A 19,732-nucleotide genomic window follows, 5' to 3' on the forward strand; every position below is an offset into this window, starting at 1 on the left:
GTATTCACCTTGCATACTGAAACTTTGTACCCGTTCAATATCTCCCCAGTTCTCCTCCCAGACCTGGTACCCACCATTCTGCTCTCTGCCGCTATGAGCCTGACTGTTTAAGATACCTCATATAAGTGGGATCATATAGTATTTGTTCTTCTGTGACTGGGTCGTTTAAATTAGCATAATGCCCCCTGGGTTCATCCAAATTGTTGCACATGGCAGGATTTCCTCTTTTTTAAAGGCTGAATAATACTTCATTTTATATATATCCAGAGCAAATGTTTTTTAAATTGATCAGGTTTTTGTCCCCTTTGTGCTTTGGTATCATGTCTAAGAATTCTTCACCTCACCCTTGGGCCTGACAATTTCCTCATAATGCTTTTATGGTTTTGAGGTAGGAGGCTAGACTCAACTCCAGAGGTAGGGTCAGACATTAGACCAAACTGAGGACTAGCTAAAACAGGGATGAAGTGTACGTAGCTTTCCATAAAACACACCCACCAGTGTGCCATGTTAGTTTACATTTCCGTGGCAACACCAAATGGGGCAAAGTATTATGTAAAAATTTAAACACTATTCTGAGGCTCCTATTGAATCAGTCAACATATTTTATATTTTGACAAATATCAGAGTCTGCAAAGAAGTATCTCAGTCCCTCCCCCAGCAGTGTATTGTGATGATGTTGCCAATAATACAGAATATTAATAATAACAGCAATAGCTTTTATGTTCTTGTCGGTATGTTCCAGGCCCAGTGCTAAGCAGTTCTTAGTTACTTCCCACCAAACAAGTGGCTTTGTCTCATTTATTTACTGACATTTAAAGAGTCCGGTTCTCAAATGTTTGTAACATCCACTTTTCCTGGACATCTTAAGCAGAATGCAGGGCCCCACCCCCAGGGTACCTGCTCCGGCCTCAGTGGGATCTGGAGTGGGGACTGAGAGCTTGCATTTCAAACAAATTCCCAGGTAATGCTGATGTCATCTGAAAATTACTGATAGGGGAAATTTTAATATTATCATATTAAATAATTACCATCACCTTTCTTAGGAATCTCCATCTCAAGGCTCAGAGAGATGAAGTGCTGGCGCAGGGGTACAGAGGGAGGAAAGTCAAGGTATGGGTCACTTGGTAGCGACCTTTGAGAGTGGGTGATTGCCTCAGGTCATTTCTACGGAAATCTGTGTGCCTCTCCTTTAAGAGGAAAATAAGCCACTCCCTCTCTTGGGAACCTTGAGAAGTAGGGTTTACCGAGAGCAGAAAGTGCGCTCCAGGTACCACCTGGATTCCGTCAAACTACATTACCCAGAAGGCAGTGCTACAAGGGACGGAAGCCGGCGCCAGGCCATAGACGAAGGGCGCAGAGGGGCGTTTCCTGTAGCGGCGTGGGCGGGACTTCCGGCGTCGAGTCTTCAGACCCCGTTCGGTCTTGGCTGCAGTCGTTACCGTCACTACAGCGGCCAGAACGCCGGACAGGGACCACTTTTCCAGGTCGCGTAGAAACGAACAGTGAGAAGGAAAGGACTCACACGCTTTTATATCAGCCGCGATCCCACCCCCACAAGCGTCTGCAAAACGCTTCCTGGGGCCTCGGCGCCAGCCCTGTGTTTCCACGGCGCGCGGAGGCGGCCCCGCGAACCTTGTACGCATTTTACACGGCGGCAGGGACTGATGTCCCTCGCAGCCCAGAGCCGGAGCCAGGGGTCGCCGGCGGACTGGCTTCCTCGCCTCCTCTCAAGACCTCACTCGGCCCCCTGGGCCCATGGCGGCGCCGGCGCCGGCGTTGGTGAGTGGAGGGTTCTGCAGCCCGCGCGAGCTCGGGTCACCGCCCGCACCGTCCCATCCGCTGTAATACGGGGGAATCCTGGGATCTGCGCTTCTCCGTTTTGATGCCCTAGGATCTGGAGATCCCAGAAGAGGGTGGGATGAGGGGGCAGGGCTAATCACTTCCAACCCAGGGGCCTGAATCCAGGACAGGGGTTGTAAGGCGAAGTCCCTGTTTTTGGCTCTAACTTTGAGCTATCGCTTGGCTGCCCTCGACCTCTATTCCCTCAGGTCTAAAATGCGAGTCTCAATAATTTTCTCTATTGAGGGAACTGGAGCGGGTACCCTTGTGACTGACGTGAGTCCTATCCTTCAGTGCTGGGAGAGCATCTCTCTAGGTACCTTTTTTGGGGAGGGACTCCCCAGATCCTGCTGTTGTTTTAGGGGATCACTCCAGGGGGAGTCTGGCCCTACCAAAAGCTAGGAGAGGGAATGAGAGCCTCGAGGGCAAGAGGTGAGGCGGGAGCAGCATTTTTGGCATTGCTGAGTAGAAAGATTATCATTGTCTTGTATCATTTTCCAGTGGCTTCCAACATAGGAGGCTTTTCTCTCCCACATCCTTATATTCTGTCAAAGGCACCATCTGCCTCCACAGAGCTCAGTGGTTCTTAGGAGATGCTCAGTGGTTCAGGGTCTCTGGACCCTTTGCTGATATCCAAGAAATGGGCTCTAATTTCATCTAATAGCTCCACAGCCACCTGTCACCTCTGTTTGGCTTCCCAGGCATTAGTATCATTTGAAGACGTGGTTGTGACCTTCACTGGAGAGGAATGGGGGCACCTGGACCTGGCCCAGAGGACCCTGTACCAGGAGGTGATGCTGGAGACCTGCAGGCTCCTGATCTCACTGGGTAAGACCTCATTACCCTCCCATGTAGGGGACCCACAGCCTGTTTGAATTCATCCTTTCTAGGCATGGCTAGTCCAGAAGCCTGAGGACCCAACCTTCTCTGACCCCTGCAGCCTCAGCATATTGTGGTCCGACCTCCTCTTGCTGGGTTTCCCTGTGTCTCCATCAGAGATTATCGTGTAAGGAACAAGTCCTCCTCAACACTTTTATCCCGGTGTCTAGCACAGCTGGCCTCAGTCTGACATCCTTATCCCAGATTTCCATAAGAGGTAATTGGCCCAGCTTGGTTGAGTCAGATGTCCTCACAGCCCAGTTAGCAGGACCTGTGAATAATGGAAGGTTCTGCAAGGAGCGGTTGATTGACACAGGCACTAAGAACGTGTTTGTTATCAGTGCTGCTGGTATCTTTCTAAGCAACACAGTCTCAGCTGAAAGGTTTCTTTGGCCCCTGGCACCTGTACAGTTAACCCTTATTTCCTAAGGCCTGTGCCTTGCTCCTCTGCTGCTACAGGAGATATATAGAGGCAGCTTAGACACATTATCAAATGGCATGTATATATGCTAAGAAAGCTCTTCTTTTTTTCTTTTCTCTTTCCTGTCTCTTGAATGTTGAGCATTGGCTTAGAGCTGAGTCTTTAACACTCCTGTAGCTGTTGGCTAATTTCTTCCTCAGTAGAAAGAGTAGCCTCAAACTCCCAGCCTTGAGCAGGCAGCATGAACTTACTGGGACCTAATATCATTTTGATTTTGCCCTTTTATTTTTTTGAGACAGAATCTTGCTCTGTCACCCAGGCTGGAGTGCGGTGGTGCAATCTCGGCTCACTGCAACCTCCACCTCCCGGATTCAAGCAATTCTCCTGCCTCAGCCTCCTGAGTAGCTGGGACTACATGCGTGTGCCACCACACCCAGCTAATTTTTTGTATTTTTAGTAGAGACGGGTTTCACCTTGTTAGCCAGGATGGTCTTAATCTCCCGACCTTGTGATCCACCCGCCTCAGCCTGCCAAAGTGCTGGGATTACAGGCGTATGCCACCTTGCACAGCCTGATTTTGCCATTTTTATAGTAACCTGTCACAGCCAGTTAGCTAATATTTGTAAAGTGCTTAGAATAGAACTGGAAACATAGCAAGTGTTCCACATGTGTTTGTTTTATTTAACGTATGAATAAATACCAAATGCTCTCCCACCTAAACCTTTAATGGCCAGTTTTCCCAGAAGTTGGTCTGAGTAGGAATTAATGGAGGCCCAAGGTCTGGCTTCTTCCAGGTGTTCAAATGGTTACCTTCGACAGGGCTCTCCCAGCCCTGCGTCCTCACAAGGAATCAGTCATTAATGAAGTAAACACGGTATTCTTTTATGACAACTGTGATTAGCAGTCAAAAGGAGATGTATGGGGAACAGCATTCCAGGAGGAGGGACCAACACGAGCCATGTCCCTGTGGGAGGAGGCAGGCCTGATTTCCCTTTAACACTGCTCATTACCCAGCTCAGCACCAATGGGAGAACGTTTGCTGGGTGTGTATATGGCATTTTAGTGTGTGTAATCCTATGGTGAACATTTGCTAAGTGACAGCTGGATGCATGCCAGGACAAGATTTTCCAGTTGATGCTTCTGGGTCCCCGCGCCTCAGTCATTGACTTCTCTCCAGAGGCTTCTGTCTTTTAGCCTTCACAGTTGGCAAAATGTGTGTGACTGCATGTGGAAGAAGACCACCTCATGCCAGTTTCACCCTGAAAATAATGTATTACTTCATCTAATGAGAAGCCCTAAGGTGCTGCTGGCTCCTGGTTTGGTCAGTGCCAACCCTGTTCTCTCTGTCTGCTTTTTCTCCTTGGTCGAGGGCCCTGGCCAGTACTCCTGCAGAGCAGCAGGCCTCCACGTTCAGCTTTGGTCCCCGGCCTGCCACACACAACTGATGATCAGTAGATGCCATTCATCAGGCGATTTAGTCCTGTGTTTCTCAACCATCGTGGGCACCAAAATCACCTGGGGAGCTTTAAAAACTGCCAGTACTCAATCCTTCTGCTCAGAGATTTGGTTTAATTTGTTCTGTTTTTGGAACTGGGTGTTGCTAGGTAGTTTTGATGCACAGGGTGGTTGAATCCTACTGACTTAGGTTAATTAGAAAATACTTTTGGTGAGGTACGGGAGGGCCCTTTCTGGGGTTTCACTGCAGTATGTTAAAGTATGTATCCCCTTTACACCTCAGACTTTTCTGTCTTTTCCTATTTACCGTACTCCATTTATTTCTCCATGCACAGGGCATCCTGTTCCCAAACCAGAGCTGATCTACCTGCTGGAACATGGGCAGGAACTGTGGACAGTGAAAAGAGGCCTCTCCCAAAGCACCTGTGCAGGTTGGTGACTGACAGTCTGGCAATGGGTATCAGGGCAGCCTGCAGACCACCTGGACATCACTGTGTCTGTAATGCCATGGGCAGCTTTATTGTGGTCTTAGGCAGTCATGGAGCCCTTGACCCCATGGTCCCCCATCTTCCCACTGCTATCACACACTGCTTGCCTTTATTCAGGTTGGAATATATTAGGTAGGAGACAGACTCTAAGCTTTAATGATTTGCCACTCACTAGCCTCATGACTCTAGAGAAGTTGTGTGATATCACTGTGCCTTTGGTATACAAGTTAGGCTGAGTTAATTACCTCCTCTGAAAAATAAACTAAAAAAATCCTGGTGACTGAAAGATTAAGTTTTGTTTTGTTTTGTTTTTTTCATCCATGCCATAGTCCAGCGTGGGTCAGCAGGAAAGCTCTGTACCCTGTACTTATTTAGGAATCAGGAGCATTCTGTTGTCAGTATGCAGCTTTAAGGTTGCCCTGGCCCAGAGGAATGGGAGAGAATGGCAGTAGTCATTTCCATTTGCACACACACGTCACTTCCATTCACATTTTATTGACAAGAACTGGGTATTAGGCTACATGTTGTATCAGGCTGGGAAATGTGGTTTAGCTTTTTTATGCCTAAGGAGAAGAGCCTATGGGTATAGTGAACACATACTTATCTGATAAACTTAGCCTACATTTGAAAGGTAGTGTTGCTAGTTTCTGCATGATTGGATTGTTTAGGAATGTGATTGCATAACAGGAGACTGCCTAGTACACTGCCTGACCCAGAGTGGCTCAGTGGAAGTTACCTGTTAGTAATCTTCATGTAGTGTTAGTCATAAGGAATAGTGCTTCTGCACTCAGAAGACAGTCCTTTCTTTTCCTGCAGATTACTGTTTCAAATTACACTCTGCATCCCACTATTTTTCACCTTCTCCAGCCCGTCATTTATTGATCCATCCATCCATCCTTTCATTTGTGTATCAGATGCGCAGAAGCACTCCCTATTCCTGTTGTTTTCTGGTCTTCCTGTCTTAGAAAACCTCAAAGTGACAATTGCCTTTGTCAGTCCCACAACAGGGCTGCCAAGGGAAGCCAAAGCCATCAAGCAGGTGGATTTGTGACACTGCAGATTCACCTTTTCGCCCCTCTAGTGTCCTTCTTGCCTGCTCAGCCAGCTTTCACTCCTCTCCCCAATTCCACATCTTCACTTGAATGTCTCAGAAGCACCTCACACTCATCATGCCTCAAAAGGATCGCATAATCTCCCCATTTTCCGCTAATGGCCCTTACAGTGAGTGGAGAAAGCTAAAAACAAACATGGACAACCCCTCAACACCTCCATCTCCCTAATACCCAATATCCAACCATCCCCAAATCTTGACCATTTTACATCACTCATGTCTCCTGAATCCGTCACCTTTACCAGTTCCATCAGCTCCAGCATTAGTACTCTAGGCCAAGTGATTATCATCTCTTGCCTGCATAATGCTAACAGATTCCTCCCTGTTTTCCCCACATGTGTCCTGTACCTTTGGTCAGCCCTGTGTGTAATATCTGTATCCACTTACATGTTCCATGTATTACCACCGCCCTTGCCACTGATGTCAGAGCATCTGACCTACAGCTAGTGCTCGACTTACGACCACGATTGGTTCCGACAGACCAGTCGTAACACGATTTGGTTGTAAGTTGAGTAGGCTATATGTACAGTACTGTGAAATGATGTTATAAAAATCTTTAAGCCATATTTTATCATAATTTTCTTTCATTATTGTTATATACCATAATTTTCTTTGTTCATTTTATGCCATTTGTATCATCTCTACACCATTTTGTTTCTTATTTTTACGTTCGTCAGGTTTAAGTAAAACACTGCATTACCAGTACAACTGGTTTAATATTTGCAAAACATACAAAATTACAAAATACAGGTGCATACAAAAATACAAAATACAGGTGTGAAAAATACCATAGGAAACATTTTCCCAATTGCAAAACATATCAAAATATATAAACATGTACGAAACATTATATTGGCCGCTGGTGCTTGGCCGCGGATTGTTGATGTCGTCATCTGAGGCAGCAGTTGAGGTTACCGGAGTTGGTTTTTTCATAAACATGGTGAGCTTTGTCTGAATTGTATGTTTCTTTTTTGCTTCATAAATTTCACAATACGGACGAAACACATCGTGCGCCATCTGTTCAATCCCTGCAAACCGTTCGATGTTTGGGTGCATTGCTTCGAAATGTATAAGAAGTTTATTCAGTAAAGATAAACCGTCTGATAATCCCTTAGTGGTGAACTTTCTTTCTGGCTCCTCCTCTTCTTTCTCTGCTTCTCTTCTTTCTTCTGCCACTCTTTCTTCTTCCAGTTCGATTAGCTCTTCATTTGTAAGTTCTCCGGATTCTTTGTCTAGCAACTCTTCGACATCTTCCATTTCACACTCCAAAGAAAGGTCTTTAGCAAGTTTTACTATTTTTTCCCGAATCATTTCAAGTTCATGTTCACTGTCAAATCCGTCAAAATCATTAACATAGCGCTTAACACAATTTTTCCAGATGCCATTCACGCACTTTGTCGTCACAGCCTGCCAGGCGGTAGCGATATTCTTGATACACATCAAAATGTTGTAGTGCTTCCAAAAATCTACAACGGAGCAGTCGTGGCTAGCGATTGTGGTTGTAAAGTCGAATGGTCGTAAGTTGCATAGGTCGTAAGTCGCATAGGTCGTAAGTCGATCAATACCTGTACTTTATGAATAAAGGCTACACCCTTGATTTTCTTGCTTTTTGACATTTGCTGATTCATGTGCATCTGTCTCATCCCTGCAGCTTCCTTCTCACTTCCGTGGAAGAGTTTTCTTCCTGGCCATGGCTAATTTCTCCAATAGAATCTAGATCACACCTTCTGCCTTCTCAGGTGTACTAGCCATCTACTGCTATTAAAATGTGACAATATTACCACAAACACTGTAGCTGAAAACATCACTCATTTTGATCTCCCCCTGTGGATTGGGAGTCCAGGCACAGCCTAGCTGGGTCCACACAAGCCTGTCATAGGCAGCTAATAGCTCATCATCACAGTCAGCCCACTTCTTCAAATCAAGCTACTCTGTGAGACGCCAGCAAGACAGATGCTACAGTCTTAAAATATTACGTTTATCATGTACATTCCATCATCTTTGCCATATTCTATTCTTTAGAAGCAAATCGAGGTCCTGCCAACATTCAAATGGGGGAGCTATAAAAGGGTATGAGCACCATGACTTGGGGATCATGAGAAGCCATATATGAATCTCTCTGCTGCATCAGGGAACATGTTTCTTCATTTATTTCCTGCCTCTTCTATATTTTCATCCCCTCTCATCATTAAAATAAATGATGATGTTTTTGATACCTTGGGGAAACTTTTTTTTTTAATGCTCTTACCTCTCCAGCAGCATCTAAATATTGTTGACTCTGTTTCACCTGAACAACCAAGCTTGTTGGAGGAGTCTTCTCATTCTTTGAAGAGACATCTACACAAGACCTTCCTTTATTTATTTTTTCCCTTATTTTTGTACTGAGGGGCAATTTACACATAAGTGTACAAATCATAAAGGTTCATTTCTATAAAATTTTATGTATGTCGGGGCCGGGCGCGGTGGCTCACGCCTGTAATCCCAGCACTTTGGGAGGCCGAGGCGGGTGGATCACGAGGTCAAGAGATCAAGACCATCCTGGTCAACATGGTGAAACCCCGTCTCTACTAAAAATACAAAAAATTAGCTGGGCATGGTGGCGCGTGCCTGTAATCCCAGCTACTCAGGAGGCTGAGGCAGCAGAATTGCCTGAACCCAGGAGGCGGAGGTTGCGGTGAGCCGAGATCGTGCCATTGCACTCCAGCCTGGGTAACATGAGTAAAAGTCCGTCTCAAAAAAAAAAAAAAAGAAAAAGAAAATTTTATGTATGTCCAAATCAGAGAAACCACCTCACAGGTCAAGAAATACAGTGTTTTTACCACCTAATAGGTTCCTTGTGCTCATTCTTTGTCAATATCCTCTTCTACAAAAGTAGCCAGTGTTTAGACTCTATCACCATACATTAGTTTTGAAGGCATGTAAATAGAACCCCCCAGTACATACTCTGCCCTGAGTTCTTTTGATAATCTTTATGACTCAGATTCATTCATGTGGCTGCATATAATTGGAGTTAGTTTATTACCATCATTGAATGAATAGACTACATACACCCATTTTCCTGTTGATGGATATTTGACTTGGTGTCCATTTTTGGAATATTATGAAGACTACTCTTATGAGTATTCTTGATTGTATTTTTTGTTGGATATAAACCCATATTTCTGTTGGGAATATACATACAAGTGGACTGGCCAGATCATGTGTGGGCACATGATTAGCTTTAATCGAAACCACCAGTTTCAGAGTAACTGTACCATTTCATGTTTCTACCAGCCACATATGAAAGTCTTCATTGTTCCACATACACCTAAGCAGTTGTTATCTTTCCCTTTACTCTTTGAGATAGGGTTTCACTTTGTCTCCCAGGCTAGCATGTGGTGGCACAATCTTGGCTCACTGCAGCCTCTACTTCCTGGGTTCCAGTGATTTTCGTGCCTCAGCCTCCTGAGTAACTGGGATTACAGGTACACACCACCACACCTGGCCAAATCTGTGTTTTTAGTAGAGAAGAGGTTTTGCTATGTTGGCCAGGCTGGTAACTCCTGGCCTCAAGTGATCAGCCCACCTCAGCCTCCTAAAGTGCTGGGATTACAGGTGTGAGCCACCATACCTGACCACAAATGAACATTTTACATGCTTTTTCTCCTAACAACTTGTAGGCAGGAACTGAGAGTATCCCAGCCTTTCAGATGAGAAAAGTGAATCTTAGAAAAGTGTGTTAGTCTGCTGTGGCTGCTGTAATAAAATACTATAGACTTTATGGCTTATACAGCAGAAGTGTATTTTCTGTCAGGTCTAGAGGCTGCAAGTCCAAGGTCAGGGTACCAGCATGGCTGGGTTCTGGTAAGGGCTGTCTTCCCAGCTTGCAGATGGCTGCCTTCTCACTTTGTGCTCACATGGCCTTCCCTCCGTGCCTTCACACACAGTGGAAGCTCTCTGGTGTCTCTTGCAAGGGTGCCAATCCTGACAGTTCTCAGCCCTATCCTTATGATCTCACTGCACCTTAATTACTTCTTTTTTTTTTTTTTTTCTTTTTTGAGACAGAGTTTCGCTCTTGTTACCCAGGCTGGAGTGCAATGGCGCGATCTCAGCTCACCGCAACCTCCGCCTCCTGGGTTCAAGCAATTCTCCTGCCCTCAGCCTCCTGAGTAGCTGGGACTACAGGCATGCACCACCATGCCCAGCTAATTTTTGTATTTTTAGTAGAGACGGGGTTTCACCATGTTGACCAGGATGGTCTCAATCTCTTGACCTCGTGATCCACCCGCCTCGGCCTCCCAAAGTGCTGGGATTACAAGTGTGAGCCACCGCGCCCGGCCTCTTAATTACTTTTATAACAGCCCTCCCTTTTAAGGAAACACAAACTTTCAGTCGATAACAAAAATCTAATTTGCCAAGGACATCTAGCTTGGCAGAGGTAGAATCTGTTTTGTTGTTGTCGTTGTTGTTTTGAAACAGAGTCTTGCTGTGTCATCCAGGCTGGAGTGCAGTGGTGCCATCTTGGCTCACTGCAACTTCTGCCTCCCAGTTTCAAGCGATTCTCCTCCCTCAGACTCCCAGGTAGCTGGGATTACAGGCGCACGCCACCATGCCCAGCTAATATTTATATTTTTAGTAGAGATGGGTTTTCACCATGTTGGCTAGTCTTGTCTCGAACTCCTAGCATCAAGTGATCCACCTACTTCGGCCTCCCAAAGTGCTGGGATTACAGGTGTTAGCCACTGCTCCTGGACAGAAGTGGAATTGGAACCCAAGTATTCTGGCTCTGTACCCAGCTCTTAACCATGATGCTCTACTGTGTCTCAACTCAACAGAAACTCTTCCCACATCATCATACTTAATCTTTTATAGCATTTTGCCCACTTGTTTTCTTTTTCCCTCTTCTGATGACCTTCACTTGTCTTTTCACTCTGATCACTTCTTCAACATTGGCTTCAACAGGCATCTCCTCACAGACCTTTCTATTTATACTTCCCCTGGGTGTACTTATTTACGTTTATACTGTCAACTTCAACACAAGTGTGATAGGTCTCATACTATAGACTCAATAGCTAATACACTGTTTGCCAACTTGGTTCCTGGTGCCTTACTAAGCACCGTGTATGTGCTGTTTTACTTCATCCTTACCACAGCCCTTTCAAAGAAAGGGCAATAAAGGCCACAGAAGTAATGTGGAGTATTGATAGAATTTCACACTGAGGTGTTTGTCTTCAGAGACCATGAAGTTAACTATGATCCTCTGCAGGACTCCTTTTTTTTTTTTTTTAATTTTGAGATAGAATCTGGTTCTGTTGCCCAGGCTGGAGGACAGTAGTTTGATCTTGGCCTGCTGCCCTCTGCCTCCTGGATTCAAGGAATTCTCCTGCCTCAGCCTCCCGGGTAGCTCGGATTGCAGCCATGCATCACTATGCCTGGCTGATTTTTGTATTTTTAGTAGAGACAGGGTTTCACCATGTTGGCCGGGCTTGTCTCGATCTCCCAACCTTCAGTGAACTGCCTGTCTTGGCCTTCCAAAGTGCTGAGATTACAGGCATGAGCCACCACTCCCAGCCCCACTCTGACTTATATAATTTTCCCTAGGTGTGCAGAATTAGAAAAATTGTAAATAGTGATTTATGACACACTGTCATCATTAGTCAATGCATGTCCTGGTTTTTTATTTTCTTTCAAATGAACAGCTACAAACCTTTCACCAAGTACAAGAACATTTCCTGCTTCCTACATCTGTTGATGTGTTTCTTTCCTTTCCCTTTCCTATGCTACCTCCCTTGCATACATAGCCACTTGATTTAAGATTTGTTATTCCATTGCTTATTCCGTAGGAAAATTCAGGTTTTTTCCATAAATATAGGCTATTCAGATAGTCTTTTTGCTTGTCAGTTTTGGTAATTTAAAAAATTTAAAATATTTGCCCCCCTTAGCTTTGTCTTCCTGCTACTTTTTAAGATTGTTTCATCTTAAAATGGTAAATTTTATGTTTTATCCCAATAAAGTCAGAAAAATAAATTTAACATATCTACATATCTTTTTATAATGCCATTTAAAACTGATAAACCTCAAAAAAAAATAAAAGGCTGTTACATAGTATTTTCGTGTGTAGATTTTGCTTTTTTTTTGACCATTATAAAAAGTGTATTATGGTTTATATTGTCTTCTGAGGTTTCACTCTTTATTCAACAGTAAGTTGCTAACATTCCTGATGCGTATAGCTATAGTTCACTCATTTTCTTCCCGCTATAATCAATTGTGTGAATATAACACAACGTATTAATCCATTTTCAGAGAGAGCTGGAAAATGTTTGCTTATAGTTTTTTGTTCTCACAAACAGTGCTGCCATAAATTCATATTTATGTGTCCCGAGGCTCATGTGTAGGAGTTTCTCTTAGTAAGGTTCCGTGGACTGGCATTTCTGAATTATAAGGTAAGCGAAAGGAGAATTTTACTAGATGATGCTCTGTTGTTTCCTAAAATGGTTGTACACATTTCACTTCCCTCGTCTTATCTGAACAATTTCATAAAACATCGTCTTTAATACTTGATATTGTTAGGTTCTTTAGTTTTTTCAGCCTAGTGAGTATAAAATGGCATATCTCATTATGGTCCTAATTTGTTTTTCCCCCATTACCAAGAAAGTTGAACACTTCTTATGTTGATTGGTCAATGTATATCTTCTGTGAAATATCGGTGCATAATATGTTCATTTTTCATTTTTGGATAAAGTGAAGTTCCCAACCATAATTGTGCATTTATTTCTCCTTTCATCTGTTTTTGAGGATCATGTATTTTGAGGATCATGTATTTTGAGGCCCTGGTGTTTGGCATTTCCAGATTTAGGATTATTTTGTCTTCATGGTGCCATGGTCTTCTCTTCATCTTGTGATGCCCCTCTTTGTCTCATTTTCTTTGGTCTGTAGTTTGCTATCTGATACTAATATTACCATTTTTGTTTGTCTGCTTTTTTCTTTATCATATTTACTATAGTCAAATTAACTATTCTTTTCATTTATTAATGCTTTACAGCTTGTTTAGGAAATCTTTCTCAAAATATATTCATTTTTATTATATACTAAATGTTTTTAATGTTGGCGTCTGACAGTTAAATCTTAATCAGTCTGGAGGTAATTCTGTATGTGGTATGAGGTAAGAATATTATTTCATTTTTTCTTATGTGGCAAATAATTTTTCTAGATCCATTTACTGAATGGCTCCTCCTTTTCCGGGTGACCTTCTCTGCTGCTTCTGTCATATATCAAAGTTACATATATACATTTCTGAGTTCTCTATTTCATTTTTCCCTTTCACCATTTGTCTTAAATCTGTGCCTAATCACACTGCCTGAATGCATATAATTTCATCATAATATTAATTCCTAATGGCGTAAGTCCCCTGCTTTATTCTTCAGAGTTATCCTGGCCTCTATATCAGCTGACTGATCTCCATCCACAGTCAGCTTATCAATATCTATGAAAAACCCTATTGGGACTTCAGGAAGAATTGACAACTTTATATTCATTAATCTCTTTTCGTATAGATTTTCTTTAATGTGTTAAGTTTTATAATTTTCTTCATGTAGATCTTACCTATTTTCTGTATGTTTTCTTAAACTTTATTCAGACACGGTGAACTCATTATGTTCATCCAGCTGCTTCTCACCCTCCACCCTCCTCACCCACCACCCTCCTCACTTTTACACAAGTGAGAATCCTGAGAATCTGTTTCGCCTCTGTCTGCCTTTCCATCTTCATCTCCATCATTGTCTCATCCCATTCACATTACTCAGCAATCAGCATTCTCTCAAGACTCTCAACCCTTGTACATTCTGTTTTCATCTGCTGAAGTTTCCCTCCAAATTACTCTGTCTGGGAACTCCTACTCTCCATTTGTTTTTCTTGTTTTTTTTTTTTTTTTGAGACAGAGTCTCACTCTGTCGCCCAGGCTGGAGTGCAGTGGCACTATCTCGGCTCACTGCAACCTCTGCCCCCTGGGTTCAAGCAATTCTTCTCCCTCAGCCTCCTGAGTAGCTGGGATTACAGGTGTGTGCCACGACACCCAGCTAATTTTTGTATTTTTTAGTAGGGACGGGGTTTCACCATGCTGGTCAGGCAAGTCTCAAACTCCTGACCTCATGATCCACCCACTTTGGCCTCCGAAAGTGCTGGGATTACAGACGTGGGCCACCATGCCCTGCCCTGCTCTCCTTTTTAAAGAAAGCTCACGTAGCACCTTTTTTTGGTGCTGTGATCTAAGAGATCTACTGATCCCTCTCTGTCTCTCATCTGGGCCATGTTAAGTTTACCTTCCCTGCATTGTCATAGTGCCCCACGAGACTGCCTCTGTCAGAGCACATTTATCACACCCATTGTAATTATTAGTCTGCCCACTCTCCCTCATTTGAAACAGTGAGGAACAGCCTCCATTCCAGATTCTTTGTCCCCTGCCCTTGCTTTTCCTGCTGGGTTTCCTTTGGAAGATGTCAAGAGTCCAAGAATTAGGAAAGAAATTGCAAGCCTGATTTTGAGAGATCTAAAAAATGCAGTAGGTATCAGAGACAGTTTTCATCTTCATTCTTCTGCTAAAGTGGTGATTTTGTTGGTTCTATGTTGACATCACTAATGTTCTTTTATTCTTTAATATTGGATTTCCTTCAGGTGAAAAAGCAAAACCCAAGACTGCAGAACCTACTGCTTCTCAGCTGGCCTTCTCTGAGGAATCCTCTTTCCAGGGACTACTGGCACAGAGATCCTCAAGGAATTCCAGGTTGGGGCAAGCTAGAGATGAGGAAAAGCTTAAAGAAATTCAGGAAGGGAACTTGAGGCCAGGAACAGACCCCCCCAAACAGATATGCCCTGGGAAGTTGAGCTATAAACATGATGATTTGGAGCCAGCTGATAGTCTGGGTTTAAGGGTTTTACAGGAACAAGTCACTCCACAAGATGTTCTCCATGAACATGACACTCAAGGACCAGGAAAAGATCCCATGATTGATGCAAGGAATAACGCTTACACATGCACGGAATGTGGGAAAGGGTTTAGCAAGAAGTGGGCCCTTGTTCGGCATCAGCAGATTCATGCTGGAGTAAAGCCCTATGAGTGCAATGAGTGTGGGAAAGCCTGTCGTTACATGGCCGATGTCATTCGTCATATGAGGCTTCATACTGGGGAAAAACCATATAAGTGTATTGAGTGTGGGAAAGCCTTCAAACGCAGGTTTCACCTCACGGAGCACCAGCGTATTCACACTGGAGATAAGCCCTATGAGTGCAAAGAATGTGGCAAAGCGTTCACCCACCGCTCTTCTTTTATCCAGCATAATATGACTCACACTCAAGAAAAGCCCTTTTTATGCAAAGAATGTGGCAAAGCTTTTTACTATAGCTCTTCATTTGCTCAGCACATGAGGATCCATACTGGAAAGAAGCTCTATGAGTGCAGTGAATGTGGAAAGGCCTTTACACACCGCTCCACATTTATCCAGCACAGCATGACCCACACAGGAGAAAAACCATTTTTATGTAAAGAATGTGGAAAAGCCTTTTGCCTCAATTCATCCTTCACTCAGCACATGAGGATTCACACTGGAGAGAAACCCTATGAATGCAGTGAATGTGGAAAGGCCTTTACTCATCGCTCTACTTTCATCAGGCATAAGAGGACCCATACTGGAGAGAAGCCCTTTGAGTGCAAAGAATGTGGGAAGACCTTTTGTGACAGCTCTTCCCTAATTCAGCACATGAGGATTCACACTGGTGAGAAGCCTTATGAATGCAGTGAATGTGGAAAGGCCTTTACACACCACTCTGTTTTTATTCGACATAACAGGACCCACAGTGGACATAAACCCTTGGAGTGTAAAGAATGTACAAAAGCCTTTTACTATCTCTCTTCCTTCACTCGACACATGAGGATTCACACTGGAGAGAAGCCCTATGTTTGTAGAGAATGTGGAAAGGCTTTTACCCAGCCTGCAAATTTTGTTCGGCATAATAGGATCCACACTGGAGAAAAACCCTTTGAATGCAAAGAATGTGAGAAAGCCTTTTGCAGCAACTTTGCTTTAACTCAGCACATGCGAACTCACACTGGAGAGAAACCCTTTGAATGCAGTGAATGTGGAAAGACCTTCAGCCACAGTTCATCGTTCACTCACCATCGAAAGATTCATACCAGAGTTTAAAAGATACAGGAAGGTCTTTTACAAGTGTGTACATCTTTAGTGAACTCATAGTAGTAACATACCTTTCCTTTTGAATATAACTTGAGGAAAATCTTTTGGCCAGAGAAACATCTTAATATCTGAAAATTCATACGAGAAACATAATTGTCCCTGTGAAATCTTTTTATGGCAGGTAATCACTTGTCATTCAAGGAATTATGTTAAAGACTGATCCAGTTTAGAGCCTTACACTGTACCTGAGAATAATTGAGGGGAGAGACCTGGAAGTTAACGTGCATTTAGGTAAAATGTCAGCAACAGTGTTCCTCTTATTAATACTGCAAATCCATCTCAAGCATATTTTAAAATAATGACAGATGGAGTAAACAATCCAGAAGAGAAAAGAAAAAGAAGTGCAAACTTGTTTTCAGTTTCCCTGTTTATGATAGTTCATTTGGCAGGTTGGGGGATGGAGCAGGGAATGTCTCATCCCCTTTGTGTGTTTTATCATACATATATATATATATACATGCTAAAACACGCGCTTTGAATGAAGAGACCCCCAAAACAGGCTTTGTGTGAGCAACATGGCTGTTTATTCACCTGGGTGCTGGTGGGCTGAGGCCAAAAAGGGCATTAGCGGAAGGGCAGTGGGATAGGAGTTGGTTTTATAGGTTTGGGGTGGGCCGTGGAAAGTTACAGAGTAAGATCAGTTACAGTGGTGGGGGTAGGGGCAAGGAGTATACATTACCATAAGTTCAGCTGCAATGGCGGGTGAGGTAAAAGTAGTTAAGATGGTAGGGTAGGGCGAGGAGTATTCACATTATCATAACAGTTAAGATGGCAGGTTAGGGTGAGAAGTATTTGCATCATCATAATAACAGTTAAGATGGCAGGGTGGGGTAAGCCATCTTAACCAGGAGAAGCTCCACTGGGCTATCAGGGATAATGGTAAATGCAGGCAGGGGTGGGAGGATGATCAGCCAAGGCAGGCAGGACTTCAGACTTTCTGAATCCAGGCTTGTACATGGAGGCCTGACAATATATATGTATATATGTCTCCAGAGCCAGGAGAATTGTGAGGGCAGCTCTGCCAACATTTATTAGAAGTATTTATTGTTCCAAAACTGTCATCTCTACCCTTGAGGGAGTGTAAGTCTTTGTGAGAAATATAAAGGCTTGAGTCATGACATACTTAACGTGTACATGCACACACATACATTTACATATATGCAGTGAATTGTTCTTCATGGTAGTTAGGTTCTATGAATTTTTTGTGCACACTGAAGTAGTGAATGCTGAATGATTATTGCAAGGGAAAATATAGGGTTAGTGTCTGTGAGCCTCTGATCCAAACATTTTTATCAACCAGTCAACATATAACCTTCTATGGTGTTTGTTTGTTTAAAGGCACCTTATCAGTGTTTTGTTTCTTAATTATAATTACAATAGAAGTATAACTCATGATTGAATGTGTCTTATTTTTTTTATTTGAGATGGAGTTTCACTGTTGTTGCCCAGGCTGGAGTGCAATGGTGCAATCTCGGCTCACTGCAACCTCTGCCTCCCAGGTTCAAGCAATTCTCCTGCCTCAGCCTCCCAAGTAGCTGGGATTACAGGCCCCTACCACCACATGTGGCTAATTTTTGTATTTTTAGTAGAGACAGGGTTTCACCATGTTGGCTAGGCCGGTCTCAAACTCCTGACCTGAAGTGATCCACCTGCCTCCACCTCATTCAGTGCTGGGATTACAGGCATGAGCCACCGCACCCAGCCTGAATGAATCTTATTTAACACACATTTTCTCTTTAAGTCACATCACAGCCTTTTTGTATTTAGGGACACTAGACAGCATTTGAACACTGCTTGGGGGCCATTTTACATAGCAAAATTACCCCCAATAAAAACCACAAACATCCAAAAACATGGCACTAAATAGACTGAAAATGATACCACATTATGAATGCTGACACAAGAAAGTAAGCATCACCTTTGATCTCAGCTAGTAACATGCAGGCTTGGTGACTCATTTTTTTCATCACTCTGTACATGTCTGCAAATAACTGCAAAAATGCAAAAACCTCAAAGTATTGATTTTGGAGTTATAGCAAAGAGCTGAAGACCCCATTCTCCCTCACAGTTGCCACCTCTGCTGTAGCTATGGCTGCACCTATACTTGAGCCTCGTGGCTAAGAGCCTAGATGATGGATTGGGATTTCAGATAATTTAGTGTTTACATGACCCATTGGGTGACCTTGGCCATGCCACTTCTCCATGGAGTTGCATTACTCTCTCTAAGAGTAGGAAGGTGGACATTAAAACATTAACACGCTGGGCACGGTGGCTCAAGCCTGTAATCCCAGCACTGTGGGAGGCCGAGGCGGGTGGATCACAAGGTCAAGAGATCAAGACCATCCTGGTCAACATGGTGAAACCCCGTCTCTACTAAAACTACAAAAAATTAGCTGGGCATGGTGGCGCGTGCCTGTAGAACCAGCTACTCAGGAGGCTGAGGCAGGAGAATTGCCTGAACCCAGGACGCGGAGGTTGCGGTGAGCCGAGATTGCGCCGAGCCGAGATTGTGCCATTGCACTCCAGCCTGGGTAACAAGAGCAAATCTCCGTCTCAAAAAAAAAATTAACACATGTGAAAATGAACCAGCAGTATGTTAGGTGACATGCAGACTCAGGAAGCATATAGGAACCCAGAAGAGAGAACCAGATATCCAATACCTCAAGAGTGTCAAAAGCTTGGTCTGTTGGTGAATACAGCTCAGTGCTAATGTGGTTTGACAGAATAGAAATTAATGATGGAGTGGAGTAGCAGGGCCATATGCATAGATAGGGTACCTAAAATTCTGATTTAATTCTAATTGCTATGTCAAGTCATGGGATGGCTTTAGCAGATACACAAAAGACTTTTCCTTTTTTCTAAAAATTTAATAGTTGTATGTTTTACACTTGGGTCAGTTTCTCAACCTTCTAAAGCTGAGGTCATTAATTTGAGACCCTTTTATTCTAATATAGGCCTTTAATACTATAGATTTCACTCCAAATACTGGTTTAGTAGGTTTCCATAAATTTTGACATAATTTTCAATCAGTTCTAATTAATTTCCCTTTCGATTTCTTCTTTGATCTATGAAGTTTGATTATGGTCTGAAAACATACTTTGCATGACCTGAACCCTTTTCTATTTATTGAGGTTTGTTTTATGACCCAGAATGTGGTCTATCTTGGAAGAATGTTCACACATTATTACTGAAAATAATGTGCACTCTGATCTTGTTGGGTAGTGTCCTATAAATGTCAAGTAAGTCAATATGGTTGAGTGTTCCTCATGTCTTGAGTCCTGATTTTCTGCTTGTCCTGTCACTTATGTAGAGA

At 43.4% G+C, this 19,732-nt stretch overlaps 1 protein-coding gene across 1 annotated transcript; it reads left to right on the plus strand.

The window, feature by feature from the left end:
- Window positions 1-774: 774 nt before the first annotated feature.
- On the plus strand, window positions 775-16,661 carry ZNF599 (zinc finger protein 599). The gene is made up of 4 exons (XM_032249094.1): window positions 775-1,779; window positions 2,541-2,667; window positions 4,930-5,025; window positions 14,843-16,661. Exons 1-4 carry the CDS (start codon window positions 1,756-1,758, stop codon window positions 16,366-16,368), a joined length of 1,773 nt encoding a protein of 590 aa, XP_032104985.1. The 5' UTR covers window positions 775-1,755; the 3' UTR covers window positions 16,369-16,661.
- The last annotated feature ends 3,071 nt before the right edge of the window (window positions 16,662-19,732 follow it).

This window comes from Sapajus apella, unplaced genomic scaffold, assembly GCF_009761245.1.
Source record: "Sapajus apella isolate SASKATOON/1434 unplaced genomic scaffold, GSC_monkey_1.0 scaffold68, whole genome shotgun sequence".
NCBI lineage: Eukaryota > Metazoa > Chordata > Mammalia > Primates > Cebidae > Sapajus > Sapajus apella.

Bases quoted from the DNA above. Each gene is read 5' to 3' on its own strand.
- ZNF599 (XM_032249094.1), top strand. From the start codon at position 1,756: ATGGCGGCGCCGGCGCCGGCGTTG. The intron at 1,780-2,540 runs GTGAGTGGAGGG...TTGGCTTCCCAG, and splicing joins CGGCGCCGGCGCCGGCGTTG to GCATTAGTATCATTTGAAGA. The intron at 2,668-4,929 runs GTAAGACCTCAT...CTCCATGCACAG, and splicing joins CAGGCTCCTGATCTCACTGG to GGCATCCTGTTCCCAAACCA.